Source organism: Hippichthys cyanospilos, chromosome 7 (assembly GCF_059441005.1).
Source record: "Hippichthys cyanospilos isolate Australia breed blue-spotted pipefish chromosome 7, RoL_Hcya_1.0, whole genome shotgun sequence".
In the NCBI taxonomy this organism is placed as follows: domain Eukaryota; kingdom Metazoa; phylum Chordata; class Actinopteri; order Syngnathiformes; family Syngnathidae; genus Hippichthys; species Hippichthys cyanospilos.
Window position 1 is genome coordinate 1,242,501 of NC_142375.1, and position 20,923 is coordinate 1,263,423.

A 20,923-nucleotide genomic window follows, 5' to 3' on the forward strand; every position below is an offset into this window, starting at 1 on the left:
CGAAGAAGAAAAGATTTTGTATGGCTTTAGCACTAAGTAATATAATGTGGATCGCCAAAGGGAACACAGACATGACCAGTGGACATGACGTAGAAGTCCAGGTCAAAAGCAGTGTTGGGAATAATGCATTAGAACAGTAATTACTCTAATGTATTACTTTTTACTTCATACATGCATCCATCCATTTTCCTTCCCTTATCTGGGGTCAGGTCGCGGCGACAACAACCTCACCAGGGAAGCCCAGTCTTCCCTCTCCCCGGCCAATTCATCCAGCTCCACCGGGAGGATCCCCAGGCGTTCCCAGACCCCAGCCGAGAGACATTTTCCCTCCATCGTGTCCTGGTTCGTCCCTGGGGCCTCTTCCCAGTGGGACACGCCAGGAACACCTCACCAGGGAGGCGTCCAGAGGCATTCTAACCAGTTGCCCCAACCACCTCAACTGGCTCCTCTCCATGCCGAGGAGCAGTGGTTTGACACTTGAGTCCCTCCAAGCTCCTCACCCTATCACTAAGGGAGAGCCCGGACACCCTGCGGAGGAAACTAATTTTGGCCGCTTGTATCCGGGATCTTGTTCTTTCGGTCACGACCCACAGTTCGTAAATCATAGGTGAGGGCAGGAACGTAGACTGAATAGTAAATGAAGAGCTTTGCCCTTTGGCTCAGCTCTCACTTCACCACGAGAGATTGGTACAGAGTCTGCATTACAGCAGACGCTGCACCAATCCACCTGTCGAACTCACGTTCCATCCTACCCTCACTCGTGAACAAGACCCCGAGATACTTGAGCTCCTCCACTTGGGGCAGGACCTCTTCCCCAACCCTGAGAGAGCACTCCACCCTTTTCCGACTGAGGACCATGGTCTCAGAATTGGAGGTGCTGATCATCATTCATCCCAGCCACTTCACACTCAGCTGCAAACCGCTCCAGTGAGAGTTGGAGGTCACGGTCTTGAAGAAGCCAACAGCACCACATTGTCTGCAAATAGCAGAGATGCAATGCTGAGATTTCCAAACCAGACCCCCTCAATGCTTCGACTGGCCCGGGAAATTCTGTCCATAAAAGTAATGAACAGAATTGGTGATAAAGGGCAACCTTGGCGGGGTCCAACTCCCACTGGAAACGGATTTGACTTACTGCTGGCAATGTGGACCAAACTCTGACCTCGGTGGTACAAGGACCAAACAGCCCATATCAGGGAGTTCGGTACCCCATACTCTCAAAGCACCCCCCTACAGAACTCCCCGAGGGACACAGTTGAACGTCTTCTCCAAGTCCGCAATACACATGTCAACTGGATGGGCGAACTCCCATGCACCCTTGAGGATCCTGCGGAGGGTGTGGAGCTGGTCAACAGTTCCATGGCCGGGACAAAAACCACATTACTCCTCCTGAATCCAATAGCAAAGCACCACTCAGGTTCAGATCAGGGGGCCGTTTGTCCCAATCACACCCCTCTAGCTCTCTGTCATTGCCCACGAGAGCATTGAAGTCACCCAGCAGAATGAGGGAGTCCCCAGAGGGAGAGCTCTCCAGCACACACTCCAAGGACTCCAAAAAGAGTGGGTACTCTGAACTGTTGTTTAGTGCATATGCGCAAACAACGGTCAGGACCCGTCCCCCCACTCGAAGGCGGAGAGAGGCAACACTCTCATCCATTGGGGTAAACCCCAATGTACAGGCGCTGAGCTGGGGGGCAATGAGTATGCCCACACTTGTTCTGCGCCTCTCACCGCAGGCAACTCTAGAGTGGAAAAGAGTCCAACCCCTCCCAAAAATGCTTCAAACAATATTAATGTGGAATACCAAGGGGACTATCATATTATTGTTGCATATTTTCAACGCCTGCCTGGAGAGGGTTAAAGAGGTTAGAAGATTTCTTAGGAGGTATGCTGCTGCTTTTCACATTAGATTCACCAGCATTTGGAAACCTTATCAGCAAGATCCCTGTCGCAACTAGCAATAATGAAAAGGTAAGCTAACACTAATTTTCACTGTAAACTTGCTATTAATAACAATCTATAAATAGTTCTGGTCAATCTATGTCAAGATGAAGCATAAAAAACTTATGTTAGCCAGTACGTTAAACCCCTTAACAATGGTGTAGGCTGACTGCTAACATTAGCCCCACCGAAACCATCTATTTTTGAAACATATCCCTCTAACCCAGCCAACTGATCTTCAATTTCAATATTAACATTGAAATTGTGAAATGCACTAAATGTTTTTGCCTACAGTAAAAACAATGCATCACTATGCTGTGAAGCTAAGTTAATAAGGGAAGAAAATACAAAAAAAAACTAGAGCTGCAAGCAGCTATAAAGGGCCCTCGCAGACCTGTGCACGTTGGGGTATGAACAGGTCGGGGTATGAACAAGGAGTATGAACGATGAAAACTTAGTTGTAGATGACTTCAGTGCAGGACTCTTACCAAATATGTAAAATTTAGACAAGGTGGGACAATGTGGGTTGAGTTACTGCAGCTTTTATTGTTACAGTTTTGTGGCTTTCAATATATAGGCCGTATAGGCCACACCCACTGTGGAAACATCGTACTGATTTGTGGAGGGCATAAGGCATGGCCACTGGCTTTTCAGAAAACATTTAAGGGATATCACTTCAAGGGGCTCAGCAGAGTACATAAAAACGTTAAGGATTTGCTATATTTTTTGCTGCCACTAGGTGGCGCAAGTACAATGATAAAAAATAGGCTTGTAGGTGTGTTTCACATTGGACACCCATCCCATATACGAAGTTTTGCAAATATCAGATGATCTCGGTCCAATTACAGCAACTTTAACCGTTTTGGCGAGTAATCGGACTTTGAGTTGGCATGGAGGCCACGCCCTCTATGGAAAAGTCATAAAAGTTGAGAACCTTCATTTTCCACTGTGTCATAGCTTTTCTGACCACTTTTGAGTTCATTTAGTCAAACAGGCATTGCACAGCACATGAAAGTGTAAAAAATGAAATTTGTGACCGCCACTAGGTGGCGCTGAAAATGATTTGGAAGTTTATCACATAGCAGTATTAGGGCATGACTTTTAAAGTCCCTGCAGAGTTTCACATGGTTTGAAGCTGAAACAGCTGAGTTATTAAGGTTTTTGTCACTGTTGGCGAAGGATATATTCAAAATAATTTGAAGCTCCGCCCACATCTTACAAGTCATAGGATCTTCACCTTTTTTGGCATGTTTGTGCCGCTTTATATCACAGAGCTGTATAAAGGGATGACTTTTAAAGTCTGCAGATTTTCACATGGTTTGAAGCTGAAACAGCTGAGTTAAGGTTTATGTCACTGAAGGAAATATTCAAAATAATTTAAAGCTCCGCCCACATCTTACAAGTCATGGGATCTTCACAATTTTTGGCATGTTTGTGCCGCTTTATCTGCAAAACGTCCATGCCAACGTAGAAGTTAATCGGGTGAACAGTTTAAGAGAAAAAGGCACTAGTTTTAGACCAGCTAATGTCAAAGAATGGGGCAAAATTGCACATTAAAAAAATTCATAATATTTTTCTGTACATCCTAGCACATCACTTCTATTGACTTTTTTGTAGGTCTTACTATCCTACATATGCCTAAAAAGTTTCATAGCTGGAGGTAAAACCAAACAGGGTTGACTGCAATCTTTCAACTAATGACATTTTTTGCAGCCACTAGGTGGCGCTAGCTTTAAACTGCAATATAAGTTTGTCGATGTCTTCAGGAATGGATTTTTATCTTTTATTGTTACAGTTTTGTGGCTTTCAATATATAGGCCGTATAGGCCACACCCACTGTGGAAACATCGTACTGATTTGTGGAGGGCATAAGGCATGGCCACTGGCTTTTCAGAAAACATTTAAGGGATATCACTTCAAGGGGCTCAGCAGAGTACATAAAAACGTTAAGGATTTGCTATATTTTTTGCTGCCACTAGGTGGCGCAAGTACAATGATAAAAAATAGGCTTGTAGGTGTGTTTCACATTGGACTCCCATCCCATATATGAAGTTTTAAAAGTATCAGATCGTCTAGGTCCAATTACAGCAACTTTTACTGTTTTCGCGAAACATCGGATTTTGAGTTGGCATAGAGGCCACGCCCTTTAATGAAAAGTCATAAAAGTTGAGAACCTTAATGTTCCAATGTGTCATAGCTTTTCTGACCATTTTTTAGTTCATTTAGTCAAACAGGCATTTCACAGTACATAAAAGTATAAAAAATGAGATTTTTGTCCGCCACTGGGTGGCGCTGTAAATGATTTGAAAGTTTATCATATAGCTGTTTTATTGCATCACTTTTAAAGTCCCAGGAAAGTTTCAGATGGTTTGAAGCTGTCATAGCTGAGTTATTAAGATTTTTGTCACTCTTGGCGAAGGAAATATTAAACATAATTTGAAGCTCCGCCCCCATCTTTTATGTCAAGAGATCTTCACGATATTTGGACTATGTGTGCCTCTTAGTTGGATAATGATTCATGCCAAAGTTGAAGGTAATGGGGTGAATCGTTTAAGAGAAAAAGGCACTAGTTTGAGACCAGCTCATGTCTAAGTACGACCAAAACAGCACATTAAAAAAATTCATAACAATTTTTCTGTACATCCTAGCACATCACTTCTGTTGACTTTTTTGTCAACAGTCCTACAACTGTAGTCAACTGTCAACTGTCTTACAGTCCTTCATTTGCCTACAAAGTTTCATAGCTGTAGGTCAAACCAAACAGGATTGACTGTAATCTTTCGACTAATGACATTTTTTGCAGCCACTAGGTGGCGCTAGCTTTAAACTGGAATATATTTTGGTTGATCAGGACCTGTAAATGAGCAAAATTGAGCCTCACAGTCAGATAAAACATCACAGCAAATTTGAAGTCGATCGGGTCAAGCGTTTGGGAGAAAAAAGGAGCAGTTCGGGACCTGCAAATGAGCAAAAACGGGCCAAAAGTGCACATTCAAAAATTCATAACTCTCTTTCTGTACATCTGAGCACATGGCTCGCGCTGACTTTTTTGTAGGGCTCGATGTCCTACATAAGGCTACAAATTTTTGGAGCTCTAGGTCAAACGGGCCGGGAGTGAGAGGCTATTTTCCACTCATAAGGCCATTTTGGGGCCAATTACAGCCACTTTTTTCGTTTTGGCGAGTCATCTGACTTTGAGGTGGCGTGCAGACTACGCCCATTATCGAAAAGTCGTAAAATTTTAAAACCTTAATATTCCATGTCTTAATGATATTCTGACCAATTTTCATTTGTTTTACTCAAACAGACTGAGCACAATACATGAAAGTGTAAAAAATGACATTTTAATCAACCACTAGGCGGCGCTAGTAGGTATTTAAAAAAACTTTTTTTAAAGGTGTTAAAGACATAAGTTTCCATGTGTCTATGAAGTTTTTGATTTTTTTAAGATAGTACATCAAAGTTATTAAGGTTTATGTCCCTCTTGGCGAAGGTAAAATTGAACACATAATTTGAAGCCACGCCCCTATCATATATGTCAACGGATCTGCACCAAATTTTGCCCAGTTGTGCCCCTATGTCTAATTATAGACCACAGCGAATTTCAAGGCGATTGAGTAAAGCGTTTAGGAGAAAGAAGGAGCAGTTTGGGACCTCCAAACGTGCAAAAATGGGCCAAAAATGCACATTCAAAAATTCATAACTCTTTTTCTGTACATCTGAGCACATGGCTCACGTTGACTTTTTTGTAGCTCTCTAGGTCCTACATATGCCTAAAAATTTTCGTAGCTCTAGGTCAAACGGGCCGGGACTAGGTGCACTTTTTCGACCTTAGGTGGCGCTGCAGAGCCATTTTTTTTTGCATTGTTTTGGGAAACACAAAAATATCAAATTTTTCACCGGGCCTGACAAATGTGCAAATTTTGGTGACTTTTCGTGCATGTTTAAGCCCTCAAAAATGGAAAAGCGCTGCACAGTAAATAATAATAATAATAATAATAATAATAATAATCCGGAGAAAAACAAGAGGGCTCTCGCAGCGGTAGCTGCTCGGGCCCTAATAATAATAATAATAATAATAATAATAATAATAATCTGGAGAAAAACAAGAGGGCTCTCGCAGCGGTAGCTGCTCGGGCCCTAATAATAATAATCTGGGGAGGAACAATAGGGACCTCGCAGTGGCCACTGCTTGGGCCCTAATAATAATAATAATAATAATAATCTGGGGAGGAACAATAGGGACCTCGCAGTGGTCACTGCTCGGGCCCTAATAATCTGGGGAGGAACAATAGGGACCTCGCAGTGGTCACTGCTCGGGCCCTAATAATCCGGAGAAAAACAAGAGGGCTCTCGCACCGGTAGCTGCTCGGGCCCTAATAATCCGGAGAAAAACAAGAGGGCTCTCGCAGCGGTAGCTGCTCGGGCCCTAATAATAATAATAATAATCCGGAGAAAAACCAGAGGGCTCTCGCAGCGGTAGCTGCTCGGGCCCTAATAATAATCCGGAGGAAAAACAAGAGGGCTCTCGCAGCGGTAGCTTCTCGGGCCCTAATAATAATAATAATCCGGAGACAAACAAGAGGGCTCTCGCAGAGGTAGCTGCTCGGGCCCTAAAAAAAAAAAAAAAAAATGTGATATGTCTTCAAAGGTTTACAGTCCAGTACGGATGAAATTATTTTTACTGGTTTCAGGCTTAAGCCAACCTTTCAAAGGGTGTGTAATGAGCGTAATGAGCTACAGTTAGAATGGCAAATCCATATTTCCAGTTACTTTGAAATGACAGTAATAATTAATGAATAATGTTTTAGTTTTGAAGTAACTTGCCCAACACTGGTCAAAAGTACCGTATTTTCCGACTATAAGGCGCAACGGTGTATAAGGCGCAGCAGCAAAATATGAGCGGGAAAAAAAAAGATTTTTGTCACGGATAAGCAACACTTGGACAATAAGTTGGAGGTATAACATCATATCTTTACACAAAAAGATGGTAAATCAAGTTTACCTTATTTTTTTTAAGTTATTTAATTTTTTTGTAATTGTCTGCCAACAGCAACATCCTGTTTTTAACAGACTGAACATGCCTGCATGTTTAGTCCCAACATATTTATAGAAAATGGATGGATAAATGGATATATGTTAGTTAAATAGCAGTTCAAAATTGAAATCAACACTGCAATAGCATCTTTTTTTGTCTCCCTTTGTTTGATAGTTTATTTAAACACATTTAAAACATAACACATTCTACATAATTCACATACAATCATAAATACAGAAAAAAATCACATATACTGTGTACTGTATACAAAATTTACACATCATAAAATTAACCAAAATTTTATATATTCTCTTAAATTTAGACATATATATTTTTTTAATAATATATTCCTTGACTCTTTCTGAGCACAGCCATTGATTCACATCTTTTAAGTTCTGTTTTATATTAGTTCCATAAATTGACACCCCGAACAGATTCACACATTTGCTTGCTGATGGCTAGCAAAAAACTAAACAAAAACGAAAAAAAAAAACATAGATAAACCGCACTGGACTATAAGCCGCAGGGCTAAAAACATGAGGAAAAGTTGCGGCTTATAGTCCGAAAAATACGGTAAAGTAAATATCAGGAATGTTATTTGCACCACAGAGTGCAGTTTTGAGATTCACACAACAATTAGTCCCGGTTGTAACACAATTCGTTTTGTTCTGGCTTTTCTTCCTCAAATGTTAAATAGATTTCATGACAAAAGAACAGATGTTTGGATAAAACTGCAAAACTTTAATAAAAAGCAGAGAAACTAATGGTGTGATCATTTCTGTCACAATTTTAACAGGGATATTTAAATAATTAAAACTCCCATTTTGATTTTGACACTTTTACTCTAAACGCTTTAAGACCAAATTGTTCAATTGATGTGAAGAGATATGACTTCCGGGCCATTTTACTAATTCCACGTCCTCTGTTTACTTCTCAAACAAAAATTTTGGGAGGGAATGTTTATATGTAAAATAAAAGTGTGTTTTTAATATACTACACTATTTCATGTGACAGCGAGTAGTATAGTAGTTCGTGCCTTATTTGAAACAAATTTAAAAGTGTTAAAAAGGACTGCCTCGCTCACAAAACTCTTTCATGTCCTCGCTTGATAAGAATAATAGCTTTTAAAGTTTTGTAGGCGTCTCATTTTCTGTCATGTTCTGAAATGTTTTTTGAATGTACATTGATTGCACTAATGCTTGATTTGTTGAAAAAAAGTATAAACACTAAAAAGTATTGGTGAAAAAGTTGAAATTCGGCCCTATGTTGAAACAAAACTAAAACGATCACTATTTTTACTACGTTTTTTCCTCATCTGATCTCATATTTTCTTTAGAAAAATACAAAATATTGTGCCAATAGTTTTTGCACAGGTCGCACATTGAAGTAGACAAGAGTAGGAGTGTGCATATAAATTTTGTTGAAAGTTTTAGATGACAGCAGATGGTTACAATCGAAGACTTGCCTTCTCCTTTGGCTGACATTGCCTGGAATCCTAGAATTTAATGGAAGTTGACACAAACAAAGCTTAAATCGTTTGTGTTTTTTCTTGAGGGATAATTTTCGTGTAAACACCATTTATTATCACAGTATATATCAAATGTGTAAGTGCCTATGTTCAACACATTCATTAATCATTGGTTGTTGTTTTTCTTTCTGTTCCCTTTGTAGAAACTTTTACAGAACACACTCTGCCTCATCACCGTGCAACATCGAGATGTATGGGAGCTCCACTCAGGCATTCCGACCAGCCGTCTTTTCCTCGTTTGAATCAGCCACCCCAGCAAACAAATGTTCCTCTGGGGTACCCTGCTCATTCCTACGTTTATCCACCTCATCTTTTTCCAGCACTTAGCTTCCCGCTCTTTTGCCCTCCATCATACACCTCTCCACTCTGGCCACCAAACTCTGGCCTGTTCTCAGAACTTCCTCCTCCACCACCACCTCCTCCTCAGTGAAATATGACCCACTGCGATTCAGCATGTCTGTGTGCGCTTGTGTACGTGCGTGCGACAGACTGACTGTTGCTGTTCAGTTCAGCTTAAAATAGTAATGGACTGACGTTTACGGATAGGTGACCTTGGCCATGGATAAATGCCAGACCAGTAAATTTACTAGTACTATATTAGACAATGTTTATCAAGTTTATATATCTAATTCTAATCCCAAACCACCGATCACTGCTCATTTACATGGAGTGCAATTCTCGCACCTAAACAAAACAATTATGTGTTAATGTTGGTGTTATTGTCTTTTTGTTTTTTACGAATTCCATTGAATGAATCACTTTTTAAGCACGTTAATACAGTTTTTTTTTAATTGAATAAAATTTGTTTTACCCACCTTATAAGCTTTTCTTTGTAAATGTTAATGATTTGAGCCATCCTTTGTCATGCAGTTAGTGCTCTCATTTGCCTGCATCCTTTTTGACGGAGGTGCATACTTTCAAATAAACGTTTTTTTACATCAAAATATTCATCATTGTCCATCTACTATTTTATTCAACAAAACTTGACGAGCATTTTTAAAAACATTGTCCACCATGTTTGTATTGATCTAAAAAAAGAACATCGATCGAGAAAAGAAGAACCATCCTTTGGTTTTATAAACGCTACTCATATCGTGAGCCTCACAGTGTAAGGTAGTGACTGTCAGGTTCAGGCAACCTAGAACATTTATTAAGCAACAAAGCAGAGAGGAGAGCAGACCTTTCTGGCGAGGAGAGCCGACAGGAACCTGACCTTCTCAGATCTCTTTCTGGTCTAGTTAAAAATTCTCCGTCCCTCTTTTATTCATTTTGGTTGGCCCTAGTAACAGAAAGGTAACAATAAACATAGGTCTAAGTCCATATTCTATGAGTCCGTGCAATCACTGCTGTCTTCTTTACCCGTACATGGTGATGGATCTTATACTGTTCTGTCCTGTGATTAGGTCGTCATGCCTGAGATTATGTCATTAGGTCGTCATGCCTGTGTTAAGGTCCTTAGGTCATTATGACTGTGATTCCTTACAGCTGCAGGAGATAATTACAATTTCAACAGAAAATATCCATGTCTACTAATGCACATCTTGCAGAAACAAATATGGGGTAACCTATATACAATTATTCTAACAATGCCGATCAAGTAGATGACAACTAGATGGTTGTCACGACCATGCTTCCGGAAGTAACTTCAAAATAAAAATGTCCCAATGCCATTTGTTTCATACATTACTTGAAATCCCACTTTTTATTTTGAAGCATTGTCTGATTTCCTTTACAACCAGCCAGGTAGCCAGACACATTTCACAGTACTGATCTGTGGTGCGCTGGTAAAAATGTCAACAATAAAACAAATTTGGAACGTTTATTCCACATACTATTGAGTATAGTTATTGATTCCATTCCCTCCATGTAGAGAATGCGCATTGTATTTCCTCCATGTAGACAATGCGCAGATGGCTTTTTATTATGGTAATTTATTAATGTCTCACTGATATTACTTCTGTGAGCGCAGGTGATGAAAATGTTTTTAGGAAGAACTGTTTTTAAAGGTTGGTGGGTTGCCATAATTCCACCCAAATCAAAACTGTGCCTTTCAAAAGTAATAACCTCCTTGAATTCCCACCTGTTGTTCCCACCTGCATCAAAACCACCACTATCATCCCGGTGCCGAAGAAGTCATCACCCTCAAGTTTCAACGACTACCGTCCCGTAGCACTCACTCCCATACTCATGAAGTGCTTTGAACGGCTAGTGCTGAAACACATCAAAACTGTCCTCCCATTCTCCATGGACCCCTTCCAGTTCGCGTATCGGTCGAATCGCTCGACTGACGACGCCATCACCACCACCCTCCACTCAGCCCTCACCCATCTGGACAATAAGAATTCCTACGTCAGAATGCTGTTCATCGACTTCAGTTCAGCTTTCAACACAATCATCCCCCAACAGCTCATCATTAAACTGGACCAGCTGGGGATCAACACATCACTCTGCAACTGGCTGCTGGACTTCCTGACTGGGAGACCTCAGGCAGTCCGGGTCGGCAAAAACACATCCAGTACCACCATATTGAACACTGGGGCACCCCAAGGATGTGTGTTAAGCCCCCTCCTCTTCACTCTGCTGACCCACGACTGCACAGCACTGCACAGCTCCAACCTCCTCGTCAAGTTCGCTGATGACACAACTGTGGCGGGCCTCATCAGCAACAACGATGAGACCATCTATCGGAGCGAGGTGAACCGCCTGGCCCTATGGTGTGACCACAACAATCTCTCTCTAAACGTAGAGAAGACGAAAGAGATTGTTGTGGACTTCAGGAGAACACGCCCTCAGCATGCGCCCCTGACCATCAACGGTGCTGTGGTCAAAAGGGTGAGCAGCACCAAGTTTCTGGGGGTGCTTGTCACTGAAGACCTCTCCTGGACCACCAACACCGCATCACTGGCAAAGAAAGCCAACGAGCGCCTCTACTTCCTCCGCAAATTGAGGAGAGCCAGGACCCCGGCCCACATCATGCGGACCTTCTACAGAGGCACCATTGAGAGCATCCTGACCACCGGCATCACCGTGTGGTACGGAGCCTGCTCCAGCTCCTGTAAGATTGTCCTCCAACGCATGGTGAGAGCCGCTGAAAAGATCATTGGTACCTCTCTCCCCTCTCTCGGAGAACTGTACACCTCTCACCACACCCGCAAAGCCCTCTGCATCGCGAGAGACTCCACCCATCCTGGACTCTGACTTCCCAGTCCCACTCCATTTCATAAGCAACACACTTTACTCACAGTCACTTTACAATAGGCACTTTATAACAGGTACTTTATAAATAGTCACTTATAACAGTCATTTATAAATAGTCATCTAGTCACTTTATATAACCATCCCTTTTTGCACAACCATGCATGTCGGTATGTATGTATACGTGTGCGTATGTGTGTGTGTGGGGGGGGTGTATGTATATAGGACAATACATTTGCACTATTGTAGTCAGCTACTTTTCCATTCACCTGTTTTTTTTTGTGTTTTGTTCATAGATATTGTCAGATTTTACAGTTGTCTATTTTTATATATATTTATTTCTTTATTTCATTTTTTTACTTGCCACTGAGGTTAGAGAGTCACGTAATTTCAATTCTCTGTCTGTCCTTGCACATGTGGTAGAATTGACAATAAAGCAAACTTTGACTTTGACTTGACTTTGAATAATTTAACCTTTGCCGCACAATTTAGAGATTGGGAGATTCTTGGAAGAAATTACGGATCGGGAGCCGTGACATCACACCTCACACTCACAACACCGTGAAGAGGTGCAACCGATGCCAAACTGTGCGAACTGGCTGCCCGCTCCCTGCTGTCATGTCCTTATTGTAACCGTATCAGGGTTAGGCTGGTTTTAATACAGCCCCTTACAGCCCCTTTTTGCACGAAGTGAAATATTTTACCATGTAAGAAATTGTTCCCTAAGTCAGTTAAATGCTTAGAATTTCAAATTGGGAATGGTACAAATGTTTAATGGTGAGTGTGCCACTGGGAAAAATGATGCATTTTTTTTTCTTTTTAATGGAGGGTACCTTTCCAGACATTAGTTTGTTGACCCGTGCCAGTATGAAAAGCTTTCCCAAAAATTGAAGATGGTTGCTACATAAAAAAATTTGTTGAACTTATGGTGAATGAGAATTTGGTTGTTAAATGAAAACCAACTAGTGATTGCTAATTTTGGCACGCGTCGAGTCCGAAGCTCCAAGCGGCAATGTGGGCCCCCCTTCCCATGGGCTCACCACCTGTGGGAGGGGCCAAAGGGGGTTCGGGTGCAGTGTGAGCTGTGTGGTGGCCAAGGCGGGCACCTTGCCATGGCGATCTGATCCCTGGCTGCTTGGACTATCTTCCACTCTGGAGTTGCCTCTGGTAAGAGGCGCAGAGCAGATATGGGTACACTTATTGTCTCCGGCACAGCGCCTGTACATTGGGTTTTACTCCTATGGACGAGAGGGTAGTCTCCCTCCGCCTTCGGTTGCAGAGACGGACGGGTCTTGACTGCGGTTTGTGCTTATGCATCAAACAGCAGTTCAGAGTACCCACATTTTTGGAGTCCTTGGAGGGTGTGCTTTCTCATTCAACTGGGGGACTTCAATGCTCACGTGGGCAATGACATTGAGACCTGGAGGGGTGTGAATCGGAGGAACACCCCCCCACCCCCCCGATCTGAACCTGAGCGGTGCTTTGTTATTGGACTTTTCTGTGCTCAAACACCATGTTGAAACATAGGGGTCTCTATATTTGCAGTTGGAACCAGGATACTCTAGGTCGCAGTTCGATGATCGACTCGGTGGTTGTGTCATCGGATTTGCTGTGTTTTGGACACTCGAGTGAAAAGAGGTTCGGGGCTGTCAACTGATCACCACCTGGTGATGTGTTGGCTCTGATGGTGGGTTAGGATGCCGGTCAGACATGAGAAACCCAAACGTATCATGCTGGGGGAGGTGGGGGACATTGAGTATGAGTGGACCATGTTCCCCACTTCCATTGTGGAGGTGGCTGATCAGGGTTGTGGCCCCAAAATGGTCAGTGCCTATTGTGGCGGCAATGCCCGAACCTGCTGGTGGACACAAGTGGTGAGGGATGCTGTGAAGCTGAAGGAGTCCTATTGGGCCTTTTTTGCCTGTCAGACTCCAGAGGCAGCTGACAGTTACCAGCTCGCCAAGCAGAGTGTGGCTTCAGCAGTCTCTGAGGCAAATATCCGGGTGTGGGAGAAGTTCGGTGAGGCCATGGAAATCACTTCCAGATGACTTTGAAGAAATTCTGGTCCACCATCTGGCATCTCAGGAGGGGGAAGCAGTGCACCATTGTCACTGTGTACAGTGTAGATGGGGCGATGCTGACTTCTTCTCGGGATGTCGTGAGCTGGTGAGCAGAATACTTCGAAGACCTCCACAATTCCACTAACACGTCTTCCTCTGAGGACGCAGAGTCTGCAGGCTCCGAGGTGGGCTCTTCTATCTCTGGGGCTGAAGTCACAGAGGTGGCCATCTAACTCCTTGGTGGCAGGGAGCTGGGGGTGGATGATTTCCGCCCAGAGTTCCTAAGGGCTCTGGCTGTCCTGGTTGACACCCCTCTGCAACATTGTGTGGAAATCAGGGACAGTGCCCCTGGATTGGCAGACTGGGGTGGTGGTCCCCCTTTTTAATAAGTTCCAACTATCGCTGTAGGATCACACTGCTCAGCCTCCTTGGTAAGGGCTTTTTGGTGGTGCTGGAGAGGAGGGTCCGTCAGGAAGTCGAACCTCAGAGTCAGGAGGAGCAGTGTGGTTTTCATCCCAGCCGTGGAACAGTGGACCAGCTCTACACAAGAGTCCTCAAGGGTCCATGGGAGTTCCCCCAATCAGTCTTTATGTGTTTTGTAGACTTGAAGAAGGTGTTCGACCGTGTCCCTCAGGAAACTCTGTGGAGGGTGCTACGAGAGCATGTGATACTGGATGCCCTGATACAGGCTGTTCAATCACTGTACGATCAATGTCAGAATTTGGGCCGATTTTTGGGCAGTAAGTTGAATTTATTTTCAGTGAGGGTTGGACTCCTCCAAGGCTGCCCTTTGTCACCAATTTTGTTACTTTTATGGACAGAATTTCTAGGCGCAGCCAAAACTCTGAGGGGGGCCGGTTTGGGAGCCTCAGCATTGTATTGCTGCTATTAGTGGATGATTTGGTGCTGTAGGTTTTCTGCAACTCTCAGTGGAGCAGTTTTACTGCCGAGTGTGAAGAGGCTGGGATGAAGATCAGCACCTCCAAATCTGAGACCATGGTCCATATGCGGAAAAGAGTGCAGTGCCCACTCCTGTTCGGGGATGGGGTCTTGTTCACGATTGAGAGCAGGATGGATAGGAGATCAACAGATGGATCGGTGCAGCGTCCGCTCTGATGCTGACGCTGTACCGGCCTGTCGTTGTGAAGAGAGAGTGGCGCCGAAAGACGAAGCTTTCTGTTTACCATTCGATCTAAGTTGCTGCCCTCACCTATGGTCATAAGCTGTGGGTTGTGTCCGAAAGAACAAGCTACCAGATACAAGCAGCTGAAATGAGTTTCCTCTGCAGGGTTTCCGGGCTCTCCCTTAGAAATAGGGTGAGAAGCTTGGTCATACGGGAGGGACTCGAGCCGCTGCTGCAGTTGAGGTGGCTTGGGCATCTGGTTAGGATGACTCCCGGTTGCGTCCTATTGGGAGGAGGCCCTGGGATGAACCCAGGACACGCTTGAGAGACTATATCTCTTGGCTGGCCTGGGAGGCCAGGGGATCCTCCCAGAGGAGCTGGACGAAGTGGCCAGGGAGAGAGTCTGGGCTTTCTTGCTCAAGCTGCTGCCTTCGCCACTCAACCCAGCTTAAAGCGGTAGCCAATGGGTGGCCAGTGTATTATATGCGATTTTCAGAAACTGCATTTTCAATCACAGTATTATTGGGAAAGTTTCCACAAACGCCTCAATAGGCTCCACTCATTGACATCATATCATCTAAATTGGAGAAAAAGTTCTCTGGCATATCTTTTCTCTCAGAATCACATGGTGGTAAAGTTTCCACAACCGCCTAGATGGGTTGCGGTCTCCACTCATTGACATCATATAATCTAAATTGGAGAAAAGTTCTTCGGCTGATCTTTTCACTCAGAATCACACATGGCATATGCATATTTTTGTGAAACTGCATCGTTGTTACACATTGCAGAAGTTTGTGCAACTACATAGTTGGGCTGCAGTCCAATTGATAAAAGAGTGGTCTTTTGATGGAAGGTAAATAGTTCACCTTTTTTCACAGATTTGGGCTATGAGCCGAGGCTGTATTGATTCCAAATGATTGTATTCTATGAGATGTCAGAAATAGAATTTTTATCACAGTCATATAGGGAGTTTCCAGAACCGCCTAGATGGGCTGCGGTCTCCACTCATTGACATCATATAATTTAAATTGGAGAAAAGGTTTTCTGGCTTATCATTCCACTCAGAATCAGTTTGTGCAACTGCATAGTTGGGCTGTGGTCTGATTAATGACAAAGTGGTCCTCTTGTTGTAGGTAAATGGTTACCTTCATGGTCCACTTCAAAACCAAATTGTCCACTTGTTGTACTTGTATATTTTAACATTGACAAAGATGTCTCTGTTCTATATATAATCACATTTTCATCAAGAGGGCAGTCGGTTCCCACAGACTCAGCTGAGAGTCTGCGGCACTTCGGGTCTGAGCTCTCCCGGTTCCAGTTTATCTGAGAGCACACTGAGAATTTTGTCGAACTTTTCATGGCGTTCCTTCCTGTCAGCCTCTGCTCCCGACTGGCCCCAGAAGAGTCGCAGGGCAAACTCGGTCCGGAAGGCCTCCAACATCTCGGGGACTGCTGTCCAGCCACCTACGGGGTATGAGGTTAAAGGACTTTTTATTTTCATTGCAAGAAGTCAACTTTCAAGATTCACGCCATAACATGACAATAATCAAGTCTTTTTATTTCTATTAAAACGTTTGATAATGGGGCCATCTTTAGAGAATAAAGTCATAAAATATATTTTATGTTTTCTTGTGTACATACATTGTAAAGTATTAATTTTGAGAGTCAATTGTATACAAAAACCTAGAACTTATGCAATTCTTAGTTATTTATGGGCATAAAATATGTTTTGGGATTAGTTGCATTTTTTTTACATTAAATTTTGTAATAAGGGATGAATGTCAAAAAGTATGAAGAAAAAAATGAAAAGACTTTCCGCCATCAAAAACAATACAAGAAAAAAGTAATAACAAAAAACTAAAAAGAATGAAAATAGTAACATTTTACAGAAATAAAATCCTCATTTTATGATTTTTTTTCATGAGGAATAAAATAATTTTTGGGAGGTGTATATATTGGAAGTTCTCTCATATATATATATATATATATATATATATATATATATATGGTTCCCCCCCCAAAAAAATTTGCGAAAGACCGAGGGCGTGAAAATCGAACTGCGGCGTCGCGAAGGATCACTGTGTGTATATATATATATATATATATATATATATATATATATATATGTATGTGTATATATATATATATGTATGTGTATATATATATATATGTATGTGTATGTGTATATATATATATATATATATATATGTATGTGTATATATATATATATATATTTATATATATATATATATATATATGTATGTGTATATATATATATATATATATATATATATGTATGTGTATATATATATATATATATGTATGTGTATATATATATATATATATATATATATTTATATATATATATATATATGTATGTGTATATATATATATATATATATATATATATATATGTATGTGTATATATATATATATATATATATATATGTATGTGTATATATATATATATATATATATATATATATGTATATATATATATATATATATATATATATATATATATATATATATATATATATATATATATACAGTGGGCCCCCGTGTTACGAACTTAATCCGTTCAGCGGCTACGCTCGTAACTCGAACTGCTCGTATGACGGGCAATCCAAACCTATGTTAATTCGTGAATGCGTGCATCGCGTGCAAAAATTTTAGGTAAAAACATCACGACTTTATACACATATTAAAAATGAGTAACATAACCTACTGTACAATTAAATTAAATAACATAAATATACAAAAGAAAAATGACATTTACCTTTGGGGCGATGTGACTTGAGCTGGGTGGAGGCGGAGGGGAGCAGAGACCAACCCGCAGAATTTATTGATTTATTTTCTTAAACGGGAACTTTTCTCAAAACTAGAACATATCACCGGCGATTTCCTTCTCTTTAATCCATAATAGAAGAAGCCTCTCAATTTTGTTGTCGATCGAGGTCTGTCCCCCGGCAAGGAAAGTCTTGCCCTTAGAAGATTGCCGAGCGGTTACGGCCACACTCACGAGCCATGCGTGCGCCTCCTTCGTATTTTTTTTTTTTTTTATTATTATCTCCTGCTCGGTTTCTATTGTCATCATACTCTTACTTCTTCCTTTACCGCCACTTGCAATTTTAGAAGCCATGTCTAACAGATAAAATTTGCAAAGTCTTCACAACATTCCTTCCTTCCGTTTTTCACTCATTTTCTCTCCTTCCTTCTGTCCCGACCAGCTGCGCCATCAAGCTAGATAAAGGCGTTCGGCCAATAGCATATCGGCATTTCTGTGATTGACGTGACGCCGGCCAATAGCATCTCCGTGAGTGAGACCGTGACTGACACCGTGACTGAGACAGTGACTGTGACATTGTAAGAGCAATAGCATATCAGCGTTACCGTGCCATGCATGAGCAGATGCTTTCGTTAATGTAGCAAAGCGAGGTCACCTGTACGTACACATTGACTGGCAACGCGTGGCGAAACCATAGTTAAAACCATCACGAATTTACACACATATTTAAAATTAGAACCATAATCTACTGTACAGTTAATATAACAAGTATGGATAAACAAAGGAAAAATGACATTTTCCTTTGGGTCGACGTGACTCGAGCTGAGTGGAGACGGAGGTGAGCAGAGACCAACCCGCAGAATTTAATTATTTATTTTCTTAAACAAGAACTTTTCTCAAACTAAAACATATCACCGGCGATTTCCTTCTCTTTAATCCATAATAGAAGAAGCCTCTCAATTTTGTTGTCGAGCGAGGTCCGTCCCTCGGCAAGGAAAGTCTTGCCCTTAGAAGATTGCCGAGCGGTTCCGTCCATACTCACGAGCAAGGTTAACCATGCGTGCGCCTCCTTCGTATTTTTTATTTTTATTATCTCCTGCTTGGTTTCTATTGTCATCATCCTCTTACTTCTTCCTTTACCGCCACTTACAATTTTAGAAGCCATGTCTAACAGATATCGTTTGCAAAGTCTTCACAACATTCCTTCCTTCCGTTTTTCACTCATTTTCTCTCCTTCCTTCCGTCCCGACCAGCTGTGCCATCAAGCTAGATAAAGGCGTTCGGCCAATAGCATATCGGCATTTCTGTGATTGACGTGACGTCGGCCAATAGCGTCTCCGTGAGTGAGACCGTGACTGACACCGTGACTGTGACATTGTAAGAGCAATATCGTTCAACGTTGCTGTGACATTGCTTTAACTACTGACTTTGATGACGTGGAAAATCGAGAAAATATGAACAAATACAATGGCTGGCATGTCAGATTGCTCGTAAGGCGAATGGTCTGTGCGTAAGTGGGGGACAAAAAACTCCGCGGACCACGCTCGTAAGTCGAAATGTTCGTAAAAGATGGTGTTCGTAAACCGGGGGCCGACTGTATATATATATATATATATATATATATATATATATATATATATATATATATATATATATATATATATATATATATATATATATATACAGTGATCCTTCGCATATACAGTGGTACCTCGGTACTCGACCATAATCCGTTCTGAGGTGGTGGTCGAGCACCGATTTGTTCGAACACCGAAACCAATTTTCCCATAAGAAATAATGGAAAGTATGTGTGCACAAGTAAATGTGCACAAGCAGTACATGATAAAGGTAAAGATAAAGATAAAGATAAATAAAGCATCATAAACCATTTTGTATAATTTACTTACGTTTTGGAGAGTGGTTGATGGCATACAGGAATGGATGTGGAGAGGACGGGAGGGAGTTACTCCTTCCATGATGACGCTAGCTAACTGCGACGCGAGGTACACTCGTACACCACGTTCATATTTTGCTATAATTTCCGTCTTCAGTTCAATAGTGGTCCTCATTGTTTTCCTCCTTGCCTTCCCCTTATCACTGTCTTTCTTTGGACCCATTATTAAGGGCTAGAGCAACACGAAAAAGTTTAAATCCGGGAAGAAATACTCGAACAAACGTCTTACTCCGCTGGCGGTCTGAGTTGAACTGGCGCTTACCCGCTGGCCGAGAAGGGCCGAGGAGCGCGTTCGGGTCGGCTCGGCTCGGCTCGGCTAGTCGAGAACCGAAAAGCTGTTCGAGGTCCGATGCATTATCTACTTGAATTTTTTGGTCGAGCACCGATTTGGTCGAGTATAGAGGCGGTCGAGTACCGAGGTACCACTGTATATATATATATATATATATATATATATATATATATATATATATATATATATATATTCATACACACACACACACACAGTGATCCTTCGCTATGCCGCAGTTTGATTTTCACGCCCTCTGTCTTTAGCAGATTTTTTTAGGGGGGGGAAAAACCTATACTTTATTGTGCTGATACGCTGTAACGGTTTCTTGCATGCCTGGCAGACGAGGTAACTATAAATGCACTTGTCACGGGCCCTTCTCGGACGTGGAAGTACTGCAGTACACACATTTATTTAAGTCTTGAATGATTAAACCTTATACACTGTACAGTAATTACACTTCCACCGTTCCTTTGAATTTCAACTGTAAACTCTCCCATTATGTTTGATCATGGACAGATTTGACTGCAATTCAATGTCCGGGCCGCTGCTAATATAACCACAGCTGTGCGAGACTTCAAAGGAAAGGGCTTACTGCTCACTGTATAGTGTATAGTAAATATAGTAAATATGTGCACAGCAGTAACATTTGTCTTACATAATATGTATGCATGAAGACTTTTCACGTTTTAAAAAAAAAAAAATCCTCGAGAGCTCCGTAGAGGACGGAGGCTCTCACACTCTTGAATCACTGTAATGCATTACTTTTTACTGTAACACAGTAATGTGATATATTACACACAAAAATATTCATATTGTACTCGTTACAAATTTTTTTTGCCAAAAGCACAGCGAGATCATAGGAGAAATGACAAAATGTTTACCTGCTCAGATGAAACGGCGGGACAATATGTACACAAGATGCGCTTGCAACCCTCACTTTCAGTTAGTGATAAAGACAAGAATAATTTCGTTAGGTGCACTTTGTGCATGACACCTAAAAAGCT

General features: G+C 41.8%; 2 protein-coding genes across 9 annotated transcripts in view; one reads left to right on the forward strand and one right to left on the reverse strand.

The window, feature by feature from the left end:
- Window positions 1–9,372, forward strand: part of naf1 (nuclear assembly factor 1 homolog (S. cerevisiae)) — a 38,246-nt gene extending 28,874 nt beyond the window's left edge. For all 3 annotated transcript variants that reach the window (XM_088418593.1, XM_088418594.1, XM_088418595.1), the window contains exon 11: window positions 8,651–9,372. In XM_088418593.1, coding sequence (XP_088274719.1) covers window positions 8,651–8,937 — 287 coding nt within the window. In that variant the 3' untranslated portion in view covers window positions 8,938–9,372. The remainder of the gene's footprint in view (window positions 1–8,650) is intronic.
- The window catches only part of sh2d3a (SH2 domain containing 3A), a 98,003-nt gene continuing 85,907 nt past the window's right edge, over window positions 8,828–20,923 (reverse strand). For all 6 annotated transcript variants that reach the window (XM_088418591.1, XM_088418587.1, XM_088418589.1 and 3 more), the window contains one exon: window positions 8,828–16,349. In XM_088418591.1, coding sequence (XP_088274717.1) covers window positions 16,156–16,349 — 194 coding nt within the window. In that variant the 3' untranslated portion in view covers window positions 8,828–16,155. The remainder of the gene's footprint in view (window positions 16,350–20,923) is intronic.